The 23,461-nt window shown below is 36.6% G+C and overlaps 1 protein-coding gene across 1 annotated transcript in view; it reads left to right on the top strand.

The window, feature by feature from the left end:
* TTC29 (tetratricopeptide repeat domain 29) overlaps positions 1-23,461 on the top strand; it is a 268,223-nt gene that overhangs the window by 142,355 nt on the left and 102,407 nt on the right. Inside the window, exon 9 of the mRNA XM_036889136.2 lies at positions 3,591-3,682. Coding sequence (XP_036745031.2) covers positions 3,591-3,682 — 92 coding nt within the window. The remainder of the gene's footprint in view (positions 1-3,590; positions 3,683-23,461) is intronic.

Genomic DNA, 23,461 nt, shown 5'->3' with positions numbered 1-23,461 from the left:
ACTAGGGGATTGCTATGAAGTACTTCATTTTCTTTTGTTCAAAGGCACCCTCATAACTGGGAATCCTAAACATGTAAAGGAAAGAAAACAATCCAGTGTTTGATGTTATTAGACCTAATAATGACTTCTTATATGTCTCCCTCCCTTGAAGGTGCCAAACCTTGGGCACAGAATTTGTTCTTTAATCCTCTGGGAGGACAGGACTACTTCTGTTCTCTTTCTCAATCTCTGCCTCTGTCCTCTTTCTATTCTACTTACTTTGTTGACAGGTGACAATCTTGACTTAAATCCAATGCTCTATTGCAGGAAAAGAAATTAATGATCCTTAAAATTTGATTTTACAGTAAATAGCTCTTCAAAGAATTAGTGTCAGATTGCCAGCACTATCCTATTGCACACTCATTTTTTATGCTAAGTATTCTTCTAGTTTTATTTTTAAGGTGGCCAATAGAAATTATCTCATTTTAAGAACTTAGATTTTACTTGAAAATGTCTTTCCAAGTAAATCAGTTTTATTCTAGAGGGAAAATAAAGTCATGCCTTTAAAACTTCTGGTTAAATAATTTTTCAAAGCTTTATCTCTATTATTCACCAAAATTATTGGAGCAATTAGATTGGGCATGTAGCACTCAATTTTAATTAGGTATATTTAATTGACTTCCAACTTTAGTAACTTTTAATTACAAACAGTTTGCTGTTCACTGAAATTTATATAGTAGCATGCTTAATCAGTGTTTTCCATCATCTTTTGGTAAGGGTTGATTGAGTATATTGTCCAGAAAATTTAAAGCTATGAAGTGAATTTTCAATTCATCGAAATAGTTTGCACCTGAGATTTTTTATTCTCTCCTCTCACCTTCAGTTTTTGTTGATAGAAGTTAACCTTCCACACTATGGAATTGTTTCCAACATATTGCTTGCCACAGGAATACTCAGTTAAATACAGTGGATCCTTCAGATTTCCATGCTGTATTTTCGCACTTGAAGTAGTCTTTTAAAAAAATATTCCACTTTTTGATTCAAATTGATCAATATTTATTAATTTGTAAATTTTGGCAGCCTGCTTTAATTATAAAGCAGGTAAAATAGCTTAACATAAGATCAATATATATAAATATATTTACTTTCTTCACAATTTGTAATCTCATGTTATTTTCCCTCTTTTATGTGTCTTTTCTTTTCCTTCTAATGATATCATTCCTACTCACCTTACACTGAACTACACAATTCACCAATATGTTGAATTTTACTGTGTATTTTCCTTATGAGTTTGCTCTCTCCCATTAGAGCTTACATTCCTGAGTAGCAGAGGAACTCTCTTTGATTTAGATGAGCTCTTCTATAGAACTTTCTAGGTCTCCAGCATGAACTTTATTTAAGTGATTGCTTCCGTTCTGGGCTAACAGTGAACTCCCTACTGCCTATATGTTGCCTGTTTTTAGATTAAGTGTTTCAGCTGATAGACAAACTCTCCCAAACCACAAACAAAAGGTGTTGTTTTCACTTTGAGGAGGGAAACTCCCACCAGGATCTGTTCACCGATGGCTGGTTTTCAGATTCCCAGAGAATTCTTGCCCTAAAGTTTACACAGCACTCCATAGTATCTCACAGTAGCCTCACAACGACTCTCTGAGGTAAGTTTTCCTTTTGACTTCTGAGGAAAGCTTCCCTGGACCACAGAAGTTGGGTGTGGAAGACTTAGGACTTGAATCCAAGTCTTCTTACCCTAAGATTAGTGTTCATTCCAGTAGACAGTGTCTGGCCCCAGGAGGAAGCTTCTGCAGCATCAAGTCTGAGGCCGAAGCCAAAAGCCCCGACTGACCTGCTCTGTGCTCCTGCGGCTCCCTGGAGTGTGGGACAGGAGCCATCGACACTGACGTACTCCAACCCGTAATTTCTTGGGCACCTGCCCGCCTATTCATGACCTAAACCGTCACACTCTTAAGATAATACCGGGTACCTCCAGATGTTACTGTACTTTTTCAGGGTCCACAGTGGCAAGAGGCATGGGAGAGTGGTACAGTAGCACAGTTTAAGCTCTGGGGAAACCTGGGCTAACTCAAACAGATGTATCAATCCAAACTTCTGCATCACTAGACCACAGAAACCTTGAGGGCTACAAACATGTTCTCTTCTATTTAAGATTTCCTAAAGTCTAACATAGCACCTGGCACACAGTAACAATCTTTGCTGAATAAACGAACTATTTTGGGCACAAAATATAATAATATTCAATCTTTAAAATTCTGTAATTTCATATAAAAATATATGGACCAAAAATGAAACTAGAAAGTTTCTTCCAATATTTTGATATTTGGACTCAATGAGAAGGTATCATAAACTCACAAAATTCAGGAGTTCCGCCCTTTAACTCAGAAAGGTCTATGTCAAATCATATCAGACTTAATCTATGTGTTGTCAGTTTTACAAGATGGAATGAAAAGAATATTTTCAAGTTTATACAAGGCTTATTAAGAGGCTTAAGGATAAGAATTTGAACCTTGCAAGTTTAAGAGGAATTAAAATGGGCCAATACATATGAGTAAGTTTTAATATTAGTATTATATCAAGCAGTTACTTGTAAAACACAAAAAATCCAAATTTTATGAGATGTTATAAAGACCTCATTAAAATTATTTCCTAAATGTTAACTTTAAGAAACTAAAGGCAAATATTGCCTCTAATACTTAAACATTCTAAGCTGCCTAATTCAGCCCGCAGCACACAGCATGTATCCATGTCTTCCCGCACACTGCCTCTCTCCCAACATTGACTTTCACTAATTCTTTCGTAGAAAATGTGCAAAAAGGATTTCCATAGAGGTCTTTGGAGATTGCCTGTGTCCTCATGTGTGTAATAGGTTGGGTCAAGTAACAATGGAGGAAAAAGAAAGAATAGGGATTTTGTTTTACGTATTTTCCTCCTCCTCCTGGCCAATGAAAGGAAAAAATAATGAAAAGGAAAATTATTCTATACAGATGATGTCAGTGTTAAATTAAATTAAGATCATGCATTTGGCTGTGGCAGCTATAATCTTTTGATTATTGAAGAGATTGCTGGTAATGAAGTACATTTGTAAGAAATATTTTTAGTGTATACTGAGTGCATGTACAAACTGTGAGATATGCATCTAATAAAATGATAGATTTAGAAATTGCCTGGCACCTAAATTCATGCTTTTCAAGCAGCTATTTATAGAAAGAAAAGTGATATTTAAGCTACCATACTGGAATATTATAATCTGTCTCATATTACCTTAAGTAACAGCCCCATATTTTAAAATAATGTGGTAAACCATTCAATTATTTATTCACACCTAAGTTATATAAATTGGAAGATTTTGGATTGTGCAGGAAAAGAATTATTTTTTGCAAAAGTAAGACCTCACTGTTATGCCTTAAAGAGATTGCTGTGAAACAAGTTATACTATAGATAAAAATAAACCAAACCAACATGAATTTTTAATAAGCAAAAAATATTTTATGGAGACATTAAAAACAACTATTAATTTTCATCTTTTCTGTTATGAAATGAAGCATCAGTGAATCTGGCCGGGCTGTATGTTTGATATGTGTTTCTCTTCCTGACAGGTCCTTAACACTTACAGTAAAATCTCTACAGACCTGGATGATGACCTCAGCCTGGTGAGAGCCTATGAAGCAATAGCCAAGGTCCTGCAGAGGTAAGTTAGCATATCCTTGTCTTGCTGTCACTGTGAATTCACTCAGCTGTGAAAGACTTAAATTGTTTGAGGTCTGTCGCTTCCCATTACTGCCTGCTTAAATTTTAAGCAGTGCCCTTCTTAAGTGACCCTTTCATCTTAAGTTATTTTAAACCAATGTGGTATTTTAAAATATGCACCTCAACTCTTCTTTGTCTCTTCTTCCTTTGCATTATTTTATTTTTGATTTTCGGTAAGTTTAGTGATGACCCTGAATGAAAGGAAAAAATCAGGTCACACCTTACAGGTTAAAGAAGCAGAGAACACAGAGATATATAGTATGCTTCAGTAACTGTGGCTGACCACACCCTTTCCAGTTATGTTCTAGGAAAGTTTCCACTTATGCTTCAATCCTGCTTCTTCCATTAAAACGTCTCTGAGCATATCTGGTAAACAGTTGGGTACAAAAACAATATCCCCAATATTCATTTAAGACAGAAACTTAAAAAAATATACATGAACAACTTCTGATACAAATTTTTCTATGGAAATTGCATGATTTTTCCCTTCACCCATATTGGGATCGTGTGAGGTCTATTTAATCATTGCATTATACTGCATTGTGATTTTACACCAGATAGAATAAGAATAAGAAAAGTTATCAAAGTTAAGGCCTTGTTTTTTGGGTTGTTATCTTATATCCAAGAAACAGCTTTTTAAGGTTTTTGAAACGTTTATTCAAGGAAGACAGAACCAGCCATGTTTAAACCAAAAACGGTAATAGTAGCTATAGTAGTAGGTCGTAGGAATAATAGATATAGGTTGTGTCAAGTCCTCATTTCTTCCTGTTTGTATTTAAGTCATAAACACATACAGGGTCATGTTTTAAAAGGTAAAATTATTATTTGAAAGATTTAAAATGTCAAATGCCTAGTGAATTGGAAGTGAATAATCATTGTATAATTACCATTGCCAATATAATAGTCATTCAATATTAAATAAATACCAATACCAATGAAATGAAAGGTGTGCCACAAAACACCAAATAAAATAAAATGCAGGCATCCCTGGATAAATGGTTAGGGACACAGACATATTTATAAGGAGAGTATGGACATTTATTCAAGGAAGACAGAATCAGCCATGTTTAAAGCAAACAGCCCATGACTCTTGTGATCCCTCCAAAAAAATATTGGAGGGACAGCCCATCAAAACTCAGCCTGGCTGTCCTTGAAACTTTTACTTTCCAGATAGCTTTTGGAAACACGCAGATGTTTGAACATGAAGAAGAGATTCAGAAGTATTCAATTTGGAGCACACCAACTCTACCCTTTTGTCTAATTCATTTTGACTATTAAATTACTTGACTCTAGTGTTAGCACTGTCCAGAATAAGTAGAAAACGATTGGATTATTTGTCTTGCTTTGTAGCAGCACACCTGGCCTGAGCCTCTACCATTAAAAAAGAGCATCCCTTAACTTGTTTATAAAATAACTTTTACAAAATGACACTGTGTCTCAACAGAACTAAAGAGAGAAAACTCCAGGGAAAAGTATTTTATTTTATATACTACCTTACAGGACAAGACAAGTGTTGGAATGTCCCTTTGGTTACCGATGGTCTTTATAATAGTGTTTTAAATTTCTGTAACTATAATAGTAAACTGGTGTCTCACCTGGAGTATTTTAGTCTCCCCTCCAGGATTTGAATCACTGGTCTGTACAGTAATGACGAAGGTGAGAGTTGAATGGTTGGTTATCTGGTAAATATTGGTCACGCCGACAGACAACCTAATGTCTTAAATCAGCTGCTTCAGTGTTAACTTGAAGTTTAGGTGTGGGACAGTATTTGATAGATCATAAAGAAGGGTAGGTTTTTGGTAGGAGTGGGGACGATCCTATTCCAACACTCTCAACAGTCTAGGAACCTCCCTTGGGGCAAAAAGATTTATCCCCATCTTACCTTTATTCCAAATGAAACAAATTCCACTTATAAGAATTCCCATCTACCAGTGAAGCCAGCAATGATTTGTATGGTAGACATGGATTCTTAGTTTTATAATGTTATGCAGTGCATAAAAGAGTACAGGAGATGCTTCTTCTGAGGTTAGAAGGGGTACAAGGTATCCCAAGATGACAGCAAGCCTTCTAATCCAAACCTGCCATTCTGGGGCATTGCTGGTGATTAGGGAGCAGCATCAGGGGGCAGTGAGCCTCTGCCTACGCTTTTGCCATTTGTGCAAAATAACTCAAGAGATGGACAGATTGTTTCAAAAACAAAAATCCTATACAGGTAGACAACAGTACCCTAGATATCTGAGAAGCCCTTATTAAGTCAAGATCACTAATGACTACAAATGGTTTCATCTCAATTTTGTACTTATTTTTAGAAAATTTTGCTTCAAGGATTTGGTGTTTTTGACACATGCATGCACACATACACACACACATGTAGCTCCTTCATAGTCCTAAACTATCCTCAGATTAGCAGCAACTTTCAAGAAATGAAGCCACAACCAAAACAGAAGCAATTAGGGTGATGGCAGTTGAGAAATAAATCAAGCTGCATACGAAGCTTAGCATTGCCTCTAAATCTTTTTTTTCCCTAACCTGTGCAATTGTACAAGTTTCACTAATGGTAGCCCTATCTCTATAAACATATTTTATCTCTTTAAAAGAAATGGAACAGGAGAGCCATGTCTAGGATAAGTGTGTATCTCAGGCCATCAGCTGAGCATGCATGAAAGGTGAATAAGCTCTAAGGCTGGAAAGCTTCTAAAATGGTTATAAGAATTTATACCAAGCCTTCATTTGAAAAACATGCCGCATTCCCAGGACTTGGTAATACAGAGTCGCCCATTTGATAATGTTGGACCCAGCCCTGGCATTAGAGTTATTGATGAGGGTTTTAATAGTGGACAGGGTTTGTTATTGTTGTTATTGGCCTGAATAATATTAATTGCACAAAGGGTTTCAGAAAATAAGCATTTACAATGTCTTTTTTTTCTCTCTCCTTGGAATACTGGTGAAAAGAGTTGATACTCTAAAATGATAACAATTGCTTATGACACAGCTATAAAAGCCAGAATTATGGTCCATAAAACAGAGAGAGAGAGAGTTGAAAAATTACCAAGTAAATATTATTATTACATACATAGACAATTTGAGTAAATACAAAGGGAAAAAAATCCATGATTTTCCTTGAGGTAATATTTTTTTTGTCTCATTTACTGAAATGCCATAACTCTCCAAATCAGGATGACTTTTAAAAAAAGCCTAGGGGGAAAAGTTTTTAAATGAGGGTCGTTCAAGAATCATTGGTCACATCTAGCCCATCTCTGGGTTTATTCCATACCAATTATAGGTTTTCGTGCAAACTAAGGTTAAATTATTTCCTAGAAAACTTCCCACAGTGGAGATCTTTAAATCAATCAGTAAAAAGTTTCAAGTGTGAAAATTACCTTTCTGTTATAGCTGAAAATTAATTTCTTCTTGCTTCAGAGAAAAGACATGCCCTAGTAATTTTCATATATTCTTTAAAATGGAACATCCAGGCTTCGATGTGAAATTTCCTAAAAATGACCCCCCAAAATACATCAAAACATTTCTATTAATTCATGAAATTAACAACAGCTTTTTACATTTTCTCCTGTCACTGATTCCATTTGCCTTATTACTGTCATCTGTGGCCCACAAACTTGGTGGCACAATCCACAAACCCCTCAGTGGCTGTTTCATCTCTGCCCTATTTGATTTCCTCTCTCTGAGTAAATGATTAAGTTTTCATGCATTGGTTCAACCAAAATCTATGTTCACTCAACCACATCCTTTATTGATTACTTCTACTGCAAACAGTAGGCCAAGTGTGATATACATAATTGGACAGTTGTCAGGGGATGTGGGTGTTAACAGTCCTGTTTTCCCAGTTGGAAACTGGAATCACCTTGATACACAAATATTCTGCACTGTTTCATTCTCATTCTTTGGACCGAGGAGTCCTGTTCCTCAGAATATATGTTTTTAACTCTCTAAGGTCTGGTTGAATGAATTTAATGATTATACCATATAATACGCTGTTCAAGTTGCACCTGTGCACTGCATATAGAAAAGTGGAATTAATATTTGTCTAACATTTTAACCTTGGTCCTTTAACTTATACAAATAATCTGTGCTTTTCTGTAAGAAAATATTTGATTCTTTCCCATCCAAAGAAAGACTGGAATTTAAAGCTAACTTTTAAATTTGAAAAACCTTTAAAGCAACATACAATGTTTATATTTCAGATGCTATATTAACAACTTTGTTAGCTCTAGGACTGTACATTCATTGAGCAGAGCATATAATTTATAATAGAAAGACTTTTCCTCTAGCATTAGTTGTTAGAGAGAGTTCCAGATAATTTTGGATGCTTTGAAGATCTGTTGCTCCTTTGGAAGAAAAACAATTGAACTCACTCAACAACAGTTGTATTTATACTATTTGTGCTTCTTGTTTACTGAATTTGTTTTTTTGTTTGTGTATGTTGTGATTTAACAATCCTTAGCAGGCCAAACCTAATCTAAAATGTACTTCAGTCAAAAATATATCAGCTTTTAGGGACATAAACATAAATAAGCTTCAGTGAGTCTATTTTAGCTAAATAAGAATAATAATTTTTCCCTAAGACTTGAAGGTAATATGCAAAGAAGTCTTTTTTTTTCTTACTTCAGTAATTTTTTTCTTGAATATTACAATCCAAGAAAGAGCTTGGAGAGTATCAATTTGATAAAACATTTTAGTCCCAGAAATACACAAGTTTGCTCAAATTCTAAGTAATATGTTATTTTATTGATTAATATTTGTATACTCTTGAGCTCTCTCAATATTAGTTCAATTGTTCCACACAAAGAAATATTTAAATTAAACTAATGAATGCACCTCTCATGGTGTTTTACTCCATGTCTGCATTTCTTCAATGTTGAAATATTCTTCAAACAATTCATAATTTTCTGGAGAATTGAGTTATGCCTAAATGTGGAAGGTTAGTATAATTTTGCTGTGAAAAAGTGAGAACAGACATGAAAAGCAATATTCACAACTTCAGGAATGTGAAATTCGATTCTATTTCTGGTAAGTAAAGCATTCTTTCACCAGTAAAAAAGGAAAAAGAATGCATTTGATAAGTGAACAAGAAGTGTTAGCTCTTTGACCCTGCCACCTAGAAAACAGACACTCGGACTTTATCTACCTGTCTTATAGAGTATACTTTCAAATTATGGTATTTAATTCCTTGCATAATGGAAGATCTTCAAAAAATAATGCTTCTCTAACTTGACTTATCTCCTCAACTGGTGTTAGATAATATCAAGTAGAGCTGTGGGTACAATAGCTTTTTGTTATTTCACAGAGAGGTCATAATAATATCAGCTGTCATTTATTGAATAGCTACTGTGTGCCAGGCCATATATATATATATATATATATGTAATTTTTCATCTCACAACAACTTATGAGATGAAAATTCATAATATTCCATTTTAAAAAGAAGGAAACCAAACGTGAGAATGAATGCACATGTGATCAAAGTGAGTCATCTAAGAGGCCAGGCCGAGAGTCAAGCCAAGATCTCTCTAATATCCACCATAGCATACTGTGACTTTAAAGCAATCTAACTTACTCGTACAAATTTACCACAACTTACCTATGAAAGTGAATGTTGTTCTCATCAAATTTGGGGAGGTTATGGAAGTTGATACCTCTAGTTTCTCCACTCATGATTAAAACTAAACTCCTTTGAAATGCCATTGACCCTTGAAAAATGCAGATGTTAGAGAAGCCAACCCTCTCTCTGCACAGTTAAAAATCCTTGTAAACCTGATTCCTCAAAAACTTTACTATTAATAGCCTACTGTTGACTAGAGGCCTTACTGATAGCATAAATAGTAACACATATTTTATATGTTACACATATTATACACTGTATTCTTACAATAAAGCTAGAGAAAAGAAAATGTTTTTTCAGGCTGTCACAAATCTCCAATAATTTTCCAATAAGTTTATTGAAAAAAATCTGTGTATAAGTGGACCTGCACAGTTCAAACCTGTGTCATTCAAGGGTTACTTATACTTTCTAAGCCTGGAGCGCTTCTTTAGAATCGCCCCTAAACAGCACATCATCGTTTGAGAAGTGGGCTTAACCTTTGGAAGCTGCCAGAAGATTTAGAATCACACTTAAAAAACACCATAAATAATCTTTATGGGTAACCCCATTTTTGGAACAAAATTCATTAAATCACCTGTGAATGCTTTATATCACTGCACTATGAAAGAGTTTCCTATAGAGGATTTCTGAAAGTACCATCAACCTCATCATTGGATGACATCATTTGGAGGGAACTATCTTCCTTTGCATACTTAGTACATCTGGACAATTGGAAATATGACTGTGAAGCATAGGGGAAAATCAGGGTTAGAAATAAGATTTGCCAGACGTGCATATAGGAGCTAGGGTATGCCGTAGTAGTACATGAAATTGCCTGAAGTAAGCAAAATTAGCATTTAATGGAGGGGATGGGAAGGCCTTGATAGAATTGTAAAAGCAGTGAACTTGAAAGATGTCTCCCACAATACATTTTACAATTTTTCAAATGTATATGGATACTTTGAGATCACCATTGTATTTGCTAGATTTGGCTCTTTTGGTTGCCTTTTAAGACTAAATTTACCCACAAATACTAGGATTGCTCTTGTAAAGATATTCAAATGAATGTGCTCTAGGTTTCAAAGTACCATAGACAATTTATAATATCTATCACAACTAAGCCTGTATATGGACAATCATGATATATTCAATATGCTGAAAGGAAAAAATTCCAGCCAAAGATATCGGAATTGAAGGAGAAAGTTTTCCAGACATGCAAAAACTAAAGGAGTTCATCAGCACTAAGCTGGCCCTAAGAGAAATGTTGAAGGAATTCTCTAAGCTGAAAAGAAAGAGCATTAATTGGTAAAAAGAAAATATATGAAAATATAAATCTCACTGGAAAAGATAAATAAATAATAAGGGTAGTATATTTATTAACTGCAATAATCAGTTAAGGGATACACAAAATGAGATTGTAAAATGTGACATTGAAAACATAAAATGTGGAGGAATGGGTAGTAAAATGTAGAGTTTAAGAATGCTTCAAACTTAAATTGCAATCAACTTACAAAAGACTGTTATGTATATAGGCTGTTAGATGTGACTCTCATGGTAAACACAAAGCAAATACCTATAATTGATACACAAAAGATAATAAGAAAGGAATGTAAATATAGCACTAAAAAAGTTATCAAGCAAGAGAAGAAAGGAACAGAGAGGATCTGCAAAAACATCCAGAAAACAGTTTACAAAATGACAATATGTACATACCTATCAATAATTACTTTTAACTGTAAATGGACTAAAGTCTCAATCAAAAGGCATAGAGTGGCTGAATGGATTAAAAAAAAAACAGGACTTACCTGTATGCTGCTTACAACAAATTCACTTCAGTGTAAAGACACACATAGACTGAAAGTGAAGGGATGGAGAAGATGTTCCATGCAAATGGAAACCAGAACAAAGCTGGGGTACCTATATTTATATCAGATAAAATATACTTTAAAACAAAGACTGTAATAAAAGCAAAGAAGGGCATTACATAATGATAGAGGGTCAATGCAACAAGAGGACGTAACATTTACACATATTTATAAACCCAACATAGGAGCATCTAAATATAGGTGAAATTGACAGCAACACAATAATAGTAGGGGACTTTCAATGGACAGATCATCCAAACAGAAAGCAATAAGAAAACATTGGCCTTACATGACACATTAGGCCAGGTGTACTTAATAGATATATATAAAACATTCCATCCAAAGCAGCAGAATACACATTTGTCTGAAGTGCACATGGAATATTCTCCTGGATAGGTCACATGTTAGGCCACAAAGCAAGTCTCAACAAGAAGGTTGAAATTATATCTAGCATTTTTGACCATCATGATACAAAACTAGAAATTAATCACAAGAAGAAAACCAGAAAAATCACAAATATGTGTGGATTAGATAACACACTACTGAAAAACCAGTTGGTCAAAAAGGGATCAAAGGGAAAATAAGAAAATACTTAGAGACAAATGAATGGAAATAAAACTTACCAAAATCTATGGGATACAGAAAAATAGTACTAAGAGGGCAGCTTATAGTGATACAACCCTACCTCAAGAAACAAGAAAAATCTCAAGCAAACAATCTAATATCACACTTAAACAAAAAAGAAAGAGAATAAACAAAATCCAGAGTTATTAGAAGGAAAGAAATAACAAAGATCAGAGCAGAAACAAATGAAGGAGAGATGATAAAGACAATAGAAAAGACTAATGAAACTAATAGCTGGTTGAAAAGATCAACAAAATTGACAAACTTTTAGACAGACTCACAAAGAAAAGAGAGGGCTCAAATAAAATCAGAAAAAGATGTTACAAATGATACCACAGAAATACAAAGGGTCATGAGACTACATGAACAATTATATGCCAACCAACTGGACAACCTAGAAGAAACAGATAAGTTCCTAGAAACATAAAATCTTCTAAAGCTGACTCATGAGGAAATAAAAAATCTAAGTAGGCCAATTACTATTAAGGAGATTCAATCAGTAATCAAAAGCCTCCTAACAAATAAAATTTCAGGACCAGATGGCTTCAATGGTGAATTCTCCCAAATATTTAAAGATTTAATACCTATATTTCTCAATCTATTCCAAAAAATTGAAGAAGAGGGAACACTTCCAAATTCACTTTATGATGCCAGCATTACCCTGATACTAAAACCAGACAAGGACACAAGGACGGAAGGGAGGGAGGAAGAACATGAAAAGATGCTCAGCATCACTAATCATCAGGGAAATGCAAATCAAAACCACAGTGAGATATCACCTCATACCTGTTAGAATGACAATTATTGACCAGACAAGAAATACCAAGTGTTGGCATGGATGTAGAGAAAAGGGAACCCTCATGGACTATTTGTGGCAATGTAAATTGGTACAGCCACTATGTAAAACAGTATGAAGGTCCCTCAAAAGATTACAAATAGAACTACCATCTGATAACAATTCCATTTCTGGGTGTTTATCTGAAGGAAACTAAAGCACTAATTCAAGAAAATATGTGCACCCCTATGTTCAGTGCAACATTATTTACAATAGCCAAGGTATGGAAACAACCTAAGTGTCCACTGATGGATAAATTAAGAAGATATGGTGTATCTATATATAGATTCACACACACACACACAATGGAATACTACTCAGCCATTTAAAATAAAGAACAAATCTTGCTCTTTGTGACTACCATGGATGGACAATGAAGATATTACACTAAATTAAGTAAGTCAGACAGAGAAAGACAAATACCATATGATCTCACTCAAATGGGTAATCTAAAAACAAAATGAACAAAAAAAACAACAAAACTCATAGATACAAAGAACAGAATGTTGGTTGCTGGGGAGGCAGTGGAGGGAGGTGAGATGCATGAAGGAGGTCAGGAGGTACAGACTTCCATTTGTGAAATGAATGGGTCGTGGGGAAGCGGTATGCCACATTGTGACTGTAGTCAGTGGTGTTGTGCATATTTGAAGCTTGCAAAGAGAATGTGAATATTGAAAGTTCTCATCATAAGAAGAAAAAAGGTGAGGAAGATGGCGGCGTGAGTAGAGCAGCGGAAATCTCCTCCCAAAACAACATATATCTATGAAAATATAACAAAGACAACCCTTCCTAGAATAAAGACCAGAGGACACAGGACAATATCCAGACCACATCCGCACCTGAGAGAACCCAGCGCCTCACGAAGGGGGTAAGATACAAGCCCCGGCCCCGCGGGACGCGAGCGCCCCTCCCCCCAGCTCCCGGCGGGAGAAGAGCAGGCAGAGCGGGAGGGAGACGGAGCCCAGGGCTGCCGAACACCCAGCCCCCGCCATCCGGGCAAGAGTGCAGGGCGCTCGATACTAGGAAAACAGGGCAGCAAGAACAGTGAGCGGGCACCAGAGGCCGGGCGCTGGAGGACATAAGAAAAGCGCGCGACCATTTTTTTTTTTGCTTTTTTGCTGTTTTGTTTTGGCGAGCGCTTTTTGGAAGTCTTAAAGGGATAGGGACCCCAATACTAGGGAAACAGGGCAGAAAGACCGGTGAGCAGAGGCCTGAGGCTGGCACCGGAGAATAAAGAAAAACGAACGACCACCTTTTTTTTTTTTGGTGGGCGTTGTTTTGTTTTGGCGGGTGCTGTTTGGAAGTCTTAAAGGGGCACGGCGGGTCACTTAATCCAGAGGTAGGGAATCCGGGGATCTCTGGGCACCCTAACCCCTGGGCTGCAGGGAGCAGGGAGGCCCCTTACGGAGATAAATAGCCTCCCAGCAGCTCCTGCTCCAATGCGACGCCACCACTTTGGAGCAGCTGCCCGAGCCAGGCCACGCCCACAGCAACAGCGGAGATAAACTCCATAGCAGCCGGGCAGGAAGCACAAACCCTGTCTGCGCGCAGCTGCCCAGCACAAGCCACTAGAGGTCGCTGTTCTCCCAGGAGAGGAGGGACACAAACCAACAAGAAAGGAAGTCTTTCCAGCCGTCACTCGTCCCAGTTCTGCAGACTATTCCTATCACCATGAAAAGGCAAAGCTACAGGCAGACAAAGATCACAGAGACAACACCAGAGAAGGAGACAGACCTAACCAGTCTCCCTGAAAAAGAATTCAAAATAAGAATCATAAACATGCTGACAGAGATGCAGAGAAATACGCAAGAGAAATGGGATGAAGTCCGGAAGGAGATCACAGATGCCAGAAAGGAGATCGCAGAAATGAAACAAACTCTGGAAGGGTTTATAAGCAGAATGGATAGAATGCAAGAGGCCATTGATGGAATTGAAATCAGAGAACAGGAACGCATAGAAGCTGACATAGAGAGAGACAAAAGGATCTCCAGGAATGAAACAATGTTAAGAGAACTGTGTGACCTATCCAAAAGGAACAATATCCGTATTATAGGGGTCCCAGAAGAAGAAGAGAGAGGAAAAGAGATGGAAAGTATCTTAGAAGAAATAATTGCTGAAAACTTCCCCACACTGGGGGAGGAAGTAATCAAACAGACCACGGAAATACACAGAACCCCCAACAGAAAGGATCCAAGAAGGGCAACACCAAGACACATAATAATTAAAATGGCAAAGATCAAGGACAAGGAAAGAGTGTTAAAGGCAGCTAGAGAGAAAAAGGTCACCTATAAAGGGAAACCCATCAGGCTAACGTCAGATTTCTCAACAGAAACCCTACAGGCCAGAAGAGAATGGCATGATATATTTAATACAATGAAACAGAAGGGCCTTGAACCAAGGATACTGTATCCAGCACGACTATCATTCAAATATGACGGTGGGATTAAACAATTCCCAGACAAACAAAAGCTGAGGGAATTTGCTTTCCACAAACCACCTCTACAGAACATCTTACAGGGACTGCTCTAGATGGGAGCACTCCTAGAAAGAGCACAGAACAAAACACCCAACATATGAAGAATGGAAGAGGAGGAACAAGAAGGGAGAGAAGAAAAGAATCTCCAGACAGTGTATATAACAGCTCAATAAGCGAGCTAAGTTAGGCAGTAAGATACTAAAGAGGCTAACCTTGAACCTTTGGTAACCACGAATTTAAAGCCTGCAATGGCAATAAGTACATATCTTTCAATAGTCACCCTAAATGTTAATGGGTTGAATGCACCAATCAAAAGACACAGAGTAACAGAATGGATAAAAAAGCAACACCCATCCATATGCTGCTTACAAGAAACTCACCTCAAACCCAAAGACATGTACAGACTAAAAGTCAAGGGATGGAAAAACATATTTCAAGCAAACAACAGTGAGAAGAAAGCAGGGGTTGCAGTACAAATATCAGACAAAATAGACTTCAAAACAAAGAAAGTAACAAGAGATAAAGAAGGACACTACATAATGATAAAGGGCTCAGTCAAACAAGAGGATATAACCATTCTAAATATATATGCACCCAACACAGGAGCACCAGCATATGTGAAACAAATACTAACAGAACTAAAGGGGGAAATAGACTGCAATGCATTCATTCTAGGAGACTTCAACACACCACTCACCCCAAAGGATAGATCCACTGGGCAGAAAATAAGTAAGGACATGGAAGCACTGAACAACACAGTAGAGCAGATGGACCTAATAGACATCTACAGAACTCTACATCCAAAAGCAGCGGGATATACATTCTTCTCAAGTGCACATGGAACATTCTCCAAAATAGACCACATACTAGGCCACAAAAAGAGCCTCAGAAAATTCCAAAAGATTGAAATCCTACCAACCAACTTTTCAGACCACAAAGGCATAAAACTAGAAATAAACTGTACAAAGAAAGCAAAGAGGCTCACAAACACATGGAGGCTTAACAACACGCTCCTAAATAATCAATGGATCAGTGACCAAATCAAAATGGAGATCCAGCAATATATGGAAACAAATGACAACAACAACACTAAGCCCCAACTTCTGTGGGACACAGCAAAAGCAGTCTTAAGAGGAAAGTATATAGCAATCCAAGCATATTTAAAAAAGGAAGAGCAATCCCAAATGAATGGTCTAATGTCACAATTATCGAAATTGGAAAAAGAAGAACAGATGAGGCCTAAGGTCAGCAGAAGGAGGGACATAATAAAGATCAGAGAAGAAATAAATAAAATTGAGAAGAATAAAACAATAGCAAAAATCAATGAAACCAAGAGCTGGTTCTTTGAGAAAATAAACAAAATAGATAAGCCTCTAGCCAGTCTTATTAAGAAAAAAAGAGAGTCAACACAAATCAACAGTATCAGAAACGAGAAAGGAAAAATCACGACGGACCCCACGGAACTGCAAAGAATTATTGGAGAATACTATGAAAACCTATATGCTAACAAGCTGGGAAACCTAGGAGAAATGGACAACTTCCTAGAAAAATATTACCTTCCAAGACTGACCCAGGAAGAAACAGAAAATCTAAACAGACCAATTACCAGCAACGAAATTGAAGCAGTAATCAAAAAACTACCAAAGAACAAACCCCCAGGCCAGATGGATTTACCTCGGAATTTTATCAGACATACAGGGAAGACATAATACCCATTCTCCTTAAAGTTTTCCAAAAAATAGAGGAGGAGTGGATACTCCCAAACTCATTCTATGAAGCTAACATCACCCTAATACCAAAACCAGGCAAAGACCCCACCAAAAAAGAAAACTACAGACCAATATCCCTGATGAACGTAGATGCAAAAATACTCAACAAAATATTAGCAAACTGAATTCAAAAATACATCAAAAGGATCATACACCATGACCAAGTGGGATTCATCCCAGGGATGCAAGGATGGTACAACATTCGAAAGTCCATCAACATCATCCACCACATCAACAAAAAGAAAGGCAAAAACCACATGATCATCTCCATAGATGCTGAAAAAGCATTTGACAAAGTTCAACATCCATTCATGTTAAAAACTCTCAGCAAAATGGGAATAGAGGGCAAGTACCTCAACATAATAAAGGCCATCTATGATAAACCCACAGCCAACATTATATTGAACAGCAAGAAGCTGAAAGCATTTCCTCTGAGATCGGGAACTAGACAGGGATGCCCACTCTCTCCACTGTTATTTAACATAGTACTGGAGGTCCTAGCCACGGCAATCAGACAAAATAAAGAAATACAAGGAATCCAGATTGGTAAAGAAGAAGTTAAACTGTCACTATTTGCAGATGACATGATACTGTAAATAAAAAACCCTAAAGACTCCACTCCAAAACTACTAGAACTGATATCGGAATACAGCAAAGTTGCAGGATACAAAATCAACACACAGAAATCTGTGGCTTTCCTATATACTAACAATGAACCAACAGAAAGAGAAATCAGGAAAACAACTCCATTCACAATTGCATCCAAAAAAATTAAATACCTAGGAATAAACCTAACCAAAGAAGTGAAAGACTTATACTCTGAAAACTACAAGTCACTCTTAAGAGAAATTAAAGGGGACACTAACAGATGGAAACTCATCCCATGCTCGTGGCTAGGAAGAATTAATATCATCAAAATGGCCGTCCTGCCCAAAGCAATATACAGATTTGATGCAATCCCTATGAAACTACCAGCAACATTCTTCAATGAACTGGAACAAATAATTCAAAAATTCATATGGAAACACCAAAGACCCCGAATAGCCAAAGCAATCCTGAGAAAGAAGAATAAAGTAGGGGGGATCTCACTCCCCAACTTCAAGCTCTACTATAAAGCCATAGTAATCAAGACAATTTGGTACTGGCACAAGAGCAGAGCCACAGACCAATGCAACAGACTAGACAATCCAGACATTAACCCAGACATATATGGTCAATTAATATTTGATAAAGGAGCCATGGACATACAATGGCGAAATGACAGTCTCTTCAACAGGTGGTGCTGGCAAAACTGGACAGCTACATGTAGGAGAATGAAACTGGACCATTGTCTAACCCCATATACAAAAGTAAACGCAAAATGGATCAAAGACCTTAATGTAAGCCATGAAACCATTAAACTCTTGGAAGAAAACATAGGCAAAAACCTCTTAGACATAAACATGAGTGACCTCTTCTTGAACATATCTCCCCGGGCAAGGAAAACAACAGCAAAAATGAGTGAGTGGGACTATATTAAGCTGAAAAGCTTCTGTACAGCAAAAGACACCATCAATAGAACAGCAAAAATGAGTAAGTGGGACTATATTAAGCTGAAAACCTTCTGTACAGCAAAAGACACCATCAATAGAACAAGAAGGATCCCTACAGTATGGGAGAATATATTTGAAAATGACACATCCGATAAAGGCTTGACGTCCAGAATATATAAGGAGCTCACACACCTCAACAAACAAAAAACAAATAACCCAATTAAAAAATGGGCAGAGGAACTGAACAGACAGTTCTCCAAAAAAGAAATACAGATGGCCAACAGACACATGAAAAGATGCTCCACATCGCTAATTTTCAGAGAAATGCAAATTAAAACTACAATGAGGTATCACCTCACACCAGTAAGGATGGCTGCCATCCAAAAGACAAACAACAACAAATGTTGGCGAGGCTGTGGAGAAAGGGGAACCCTCCTACACTGCTGGTGGGAATGTAAGTTAGTTCAACCATTGTGGAAAGCAGTATGGAGGTACATCAAAATGCTCAAAACAGACTTACCATTTGATCCAGGAATTGCACTCCTAGGAATTTACCCTAAGAACGCAGCAATCAAGTTTGAGAAAGACAGATGCACCCCTATGTTTATTACAGCACTATTTACAATAGCCAAGAATTGGAAGCAACCTAAATGTCCATCAATAGATGAATGGATAAAGAAGATGTGGTACATATACACAATGGAATACTACTCAGCCATAAGAAAAGGGCAAATCCAATCATTTGCAGCAACATGGATGGAGCTGGAGGGTATTATGCTCAGTGAAACAAGCCAAGCGGAGAAAGAGAAATACCAAATGATTTCACTTATCTGTGGAATATAAGAACAAAGGAAAAACTGAAGGAACAAAACAGCAGCAGAATCACAGAACTCAAGAATGGACTAACAGGTACCAAAGGGAAAGGGACTGGGGAGGATGGGTGGGTAGGGAGGGATAAGGGGGGGGTGAAGTAGGGGGGTATTAAGATTAACATGCATGGGGGGGTAGGAGAAAAGGGAGGGCTGTACAACACAGAGAAGGCAAGTAGTGATTCTACAACATTTTGCTATGCTGATGGACAGTGACTGTAAAGGGGTTTATAGGGGAGACCTGGTATAGGGGAGAGCCTAGTAAACATAATATTCGTCATGTAAGTGTAGATTAGTGATACCAAAAACAAAGCAAAAAAAAAAAAAGGGGCAGTTCCTGTGTGGTAACCTCCAACAAGTTCTACACAAGGGTATAAAGGGCATATAAAAGTGTAGGCAAAGGGTTTGTGTTTATACAGAGGATCAAAGCCTAATTGGGCTACCCCGAAAATGAACTAAGATATGATATGAAAAAGAACTTCCAACATCTGCACCCTCTGGAAGACTCATGCCAGAAGATGATCATCAAAAAACCCCAACAAAGATCCATGCACTGCTACAGCTGTAGATGCACTCATCCCACCAGTTCCTGGACTTGCCATGGGAATGAGGAAGGAGATATCTAAGCTGGCCTCTGCATACAGTAAAACAACAAATTTGACTGGATCTATACTGTTGGAACTCAACCAAGAATTTGGAGAAGTGCAAATTGTAGCACTCCAAAGTCTTACAACTACAGACTATTTACTGTTAAAAGAACATATGGCATGTGTACAGTCCCCAGGAATGGGTTGTTTTAATTTGTCTGATTTCTCTCAGACTGTTCAAGTTCAGTTGGACAATATCCACCATATCATAGATAAGTTTTCACAAATGCCTAAGGTGCCTAACTGGTTTTCTTGGTTTCACTGGAGATGGCTGGTAATTACAGATATGCTTTGGTTATGTAACTATACTCCTATTATGTTAATGTGTGTGTGCAATTTAAGTAGTAGCTTAAAACCTATATATGCTGAAGTTACTCTACAAGAAGATATGTCAAAGAAATAATCAATCTTCCCATGTTTTCTTCCGCCTGCTACTTCTATAGCTTTTCTTCTTCCTTCCTAATTACAACCCTTAAATAGAATTCGTGCCTCATATCAAATTTACCGAGTATCATAATTCTTCCAAGTGGTAAAGATACCTCAAGACAAATGCTGGGCATAGAAGCCACAGGGCATAAATATGCAAAGAAGTAAAAAGCTAACCTTTTCAAACAATAAGGCTTCCCTCTCACTTACCAACTTCACATCTCCCTGTATGGCCCCGGAAGATGACTGGTTAGCCAGAGACGGGTAAGATTCCTCAAGGGAGGAACAACCTAAGACAGGCACAGTTGCAGGGGGGCCATCAGGTGAGAAATTGGGGATCAACAGAGGTGAGGCTTAGAACCTCAGCCCCCCTGTTCTGAGAGAAATCTTCTGCATACGTGGATGTTTTATTGCCCTGGTCTAGCTTGGATTAACACATAGTCTACAGGCACACACCTGATCATCTACATTTGCTCTCTTACAACACTAAACTATGTTTTCTACCTTTATCTTGTATCTACCTACCACTTCAGCATTTTATTAAAAATAATAATAATAAAGAGAGAAATGTGGTATCCACATATAAATCAAGTATAAAAACCAAATGAGTATTCATATTTGAACTGACTGTTTATAGAGTTCATAATGCATGAGCAAAACCGAAAGTTTCTGTGATGACTGCCCTTGTACTGTTCACTATGTAACTTATTCATTATGTAAGAATTTGTTCTCCATGTAATAACTTGTTTGTTATGCCTCAGAAGATTGGAGACTGACGAAAATTAGGCTTGGGGTGGATTAATGATTGTGCATTGAGCATTGACTCCCCTATACAGAATTTTATTGTCGTTAACAACCATTTGATCAATAAATATGAAAGATGCCCTCACAAAAAAAAAAAAAAAGGACAGTCTTCCAATGGTAAAATAAATAAGTAACCGGGGTGTAATGTATAGCATAAGGAATATAGTCAAGATATTGTAACAGCTTGGTAGGGTGATAGCTGGAACCTCGAATTATGTATATAAATGTTCTACCACTGTGTTGTACACTTGAAACTAATGTAATGTAATACTGTGCGTCAACTACCCTTCAAAAAAATAAAATTAATTAATTAATTAATTAAAAAAAGAAGAAAAAAGATTCTAACATTGGATAGTGACAGATGGTGACTAGACTTACTATTCTGATCATTTTGCAGAATATACAAGTGTCAAATCATTATATTGTACCCTGAAACTAATATATGTTGATTATTCCTTAATTTAAAAAAAGAATAATTAAAAATAGGAAAACAAAGTAGCTAGACATTTTTTTCCAAGTTGAATGTGAGTTCCAATCTTAGATAACTCTTCCCCTTGGTTGTAAACATAGCATCCCTTCTCATTCTAGTTGCTTTTGTAGAACAGCCAAATGATTTTTAATTTGTCCAATAGTGATTTACATACACACTGCATTCATGGGATTATTTTATGAATACTCTAAACTTATTAATATGTTTTATCATGAACTTATTCAATATAGTGACCATTTCTGATGTGAAAAATCTCCAATTCTTGCCACTCAAAATCAAATATTACCTTCTATACTGCTTTTGAAAAGGCGTTTTCTCAACTATTTATTGCATATGGTAATAATACATAGCTCATCAATCATCTCTTATAGACACTGATGGGAAAAACTGACTGTGTTGAATTTTATTTGCTCAGAGATTTGGGGTGAATGTTAAATTTTGCTATTTTAACTGCAGCCAGGAAAATGAATGACATTTTGCAAATGAATTTGTAAGCTTTGGAACCATTGATATTTTCATGCTGACATATAAGCAGAACACTGTTGGATATCTGATTGCTTTATAACTAGACATACATCATATAAACACAAGCACAAAAATTTAGGTAAGTTAACTTTTGCATAAAATTAAATTAATACAAATAGAGATTTATTAGAAATATAATTAGACCAGTTTTAGAGTTATTCAAACTAATTGTTCTAGTCACATCTTATATATATAATAAATTCAATGTAAATTTTAAACTTCCCAGAAAGTTTTAATAAAAAATTTGCTAGCCATTGAACTAACCCAGTCCATTATGCTGAGGGAGTAGTTTTATTTCCAAATTTCACTGAATCTAAGATTCTTTCTGTTGGAAGGTGTACCTTATGTACTACCAAGAAAGAAAAATATTCTAAAACTGTGATGTAATACTTTATTATTGCTTAGAATTCCAATTTTATGCTTAATAAAAGAGCTATTTAGACTCATACATATTTTTATAATTACTCTTGAGTATTTATATAAAAAATAAAATAAATGTATTCCTCAAAATCTCTGCAAAGCCCAGTTCTTCTGTATCACTTTTAACTCAGAATTGTCACTATCATATTTTTCATACATATTACCTTTTGTGTTATCGAGAACATTGGTTCTATAGCCTTTCTGAAAATAGTGCCCTAATTTCATCTCTAGTATTTTCTTCCCAGTTATGAAAACTCTGCCAATCACCTGACAATTTGAAGTTGGCACTTTGTCTTCGAGAAGATTTCAGTGAAAGGTTTTAAGAAAACAACCAGTGCTCATATTCCTTTCCAAAACTGTCTTTAAATAATTGTTGACAGAAAAATCAAGGCATTGTGATTGTTCTGTCATGTCCAGGAATATAAACCAAGTTCATTCCCACAGCAATAACTATGACCAGACTGCTCATTGTCTGATGCAGATTATAAGATACCACGTGTTGTAAGAGATCCTGATTTCACAATGTTAAAATGTGGGAAAACGTGTGCCTTAGAATCTGTGAAATATGGTAATAATATTACTAAATTTTCTTATAATTGCAATAACTTCAACACTTACAGCAAAACTTCTTTATATGCCACATTGGCCACCATGCTATCTGGAGCTCCTATGGGTAAATCCTTCCTGTATAAACATAAAGAAATGTTCATGCAAGAAGTAGCTCAATTTCTAAACAACCTCTGTATTCCAGAATTTCATCTTCTGATTTATTAAGGGTCATGACACAGATGCTCACTGGGAATTGCTGACTATGGAAGCAAAGAGGGTTCAGAGACATT

Source organism: Manis pentadactyla, chromosome 1 (genome assembly GCF_030020395.1).
Source record: "Manis pentadactyla isolate mManPen7 chromosome 1, mManPen7.hap1, whole genome shotgun sequence".
In the NCBI taxonomy this organism is placed as follows: domain Eukaryota; kingdom Metazoa; phylum Chordata; class Mammalia; order Pholidota; family Manidae; genus Manis; species Manis pentadactyla.
Note: the sequence above shows the minus strand (reverse complement) of the source record. Positions and strands in the feature narration are given on the sequence as shown.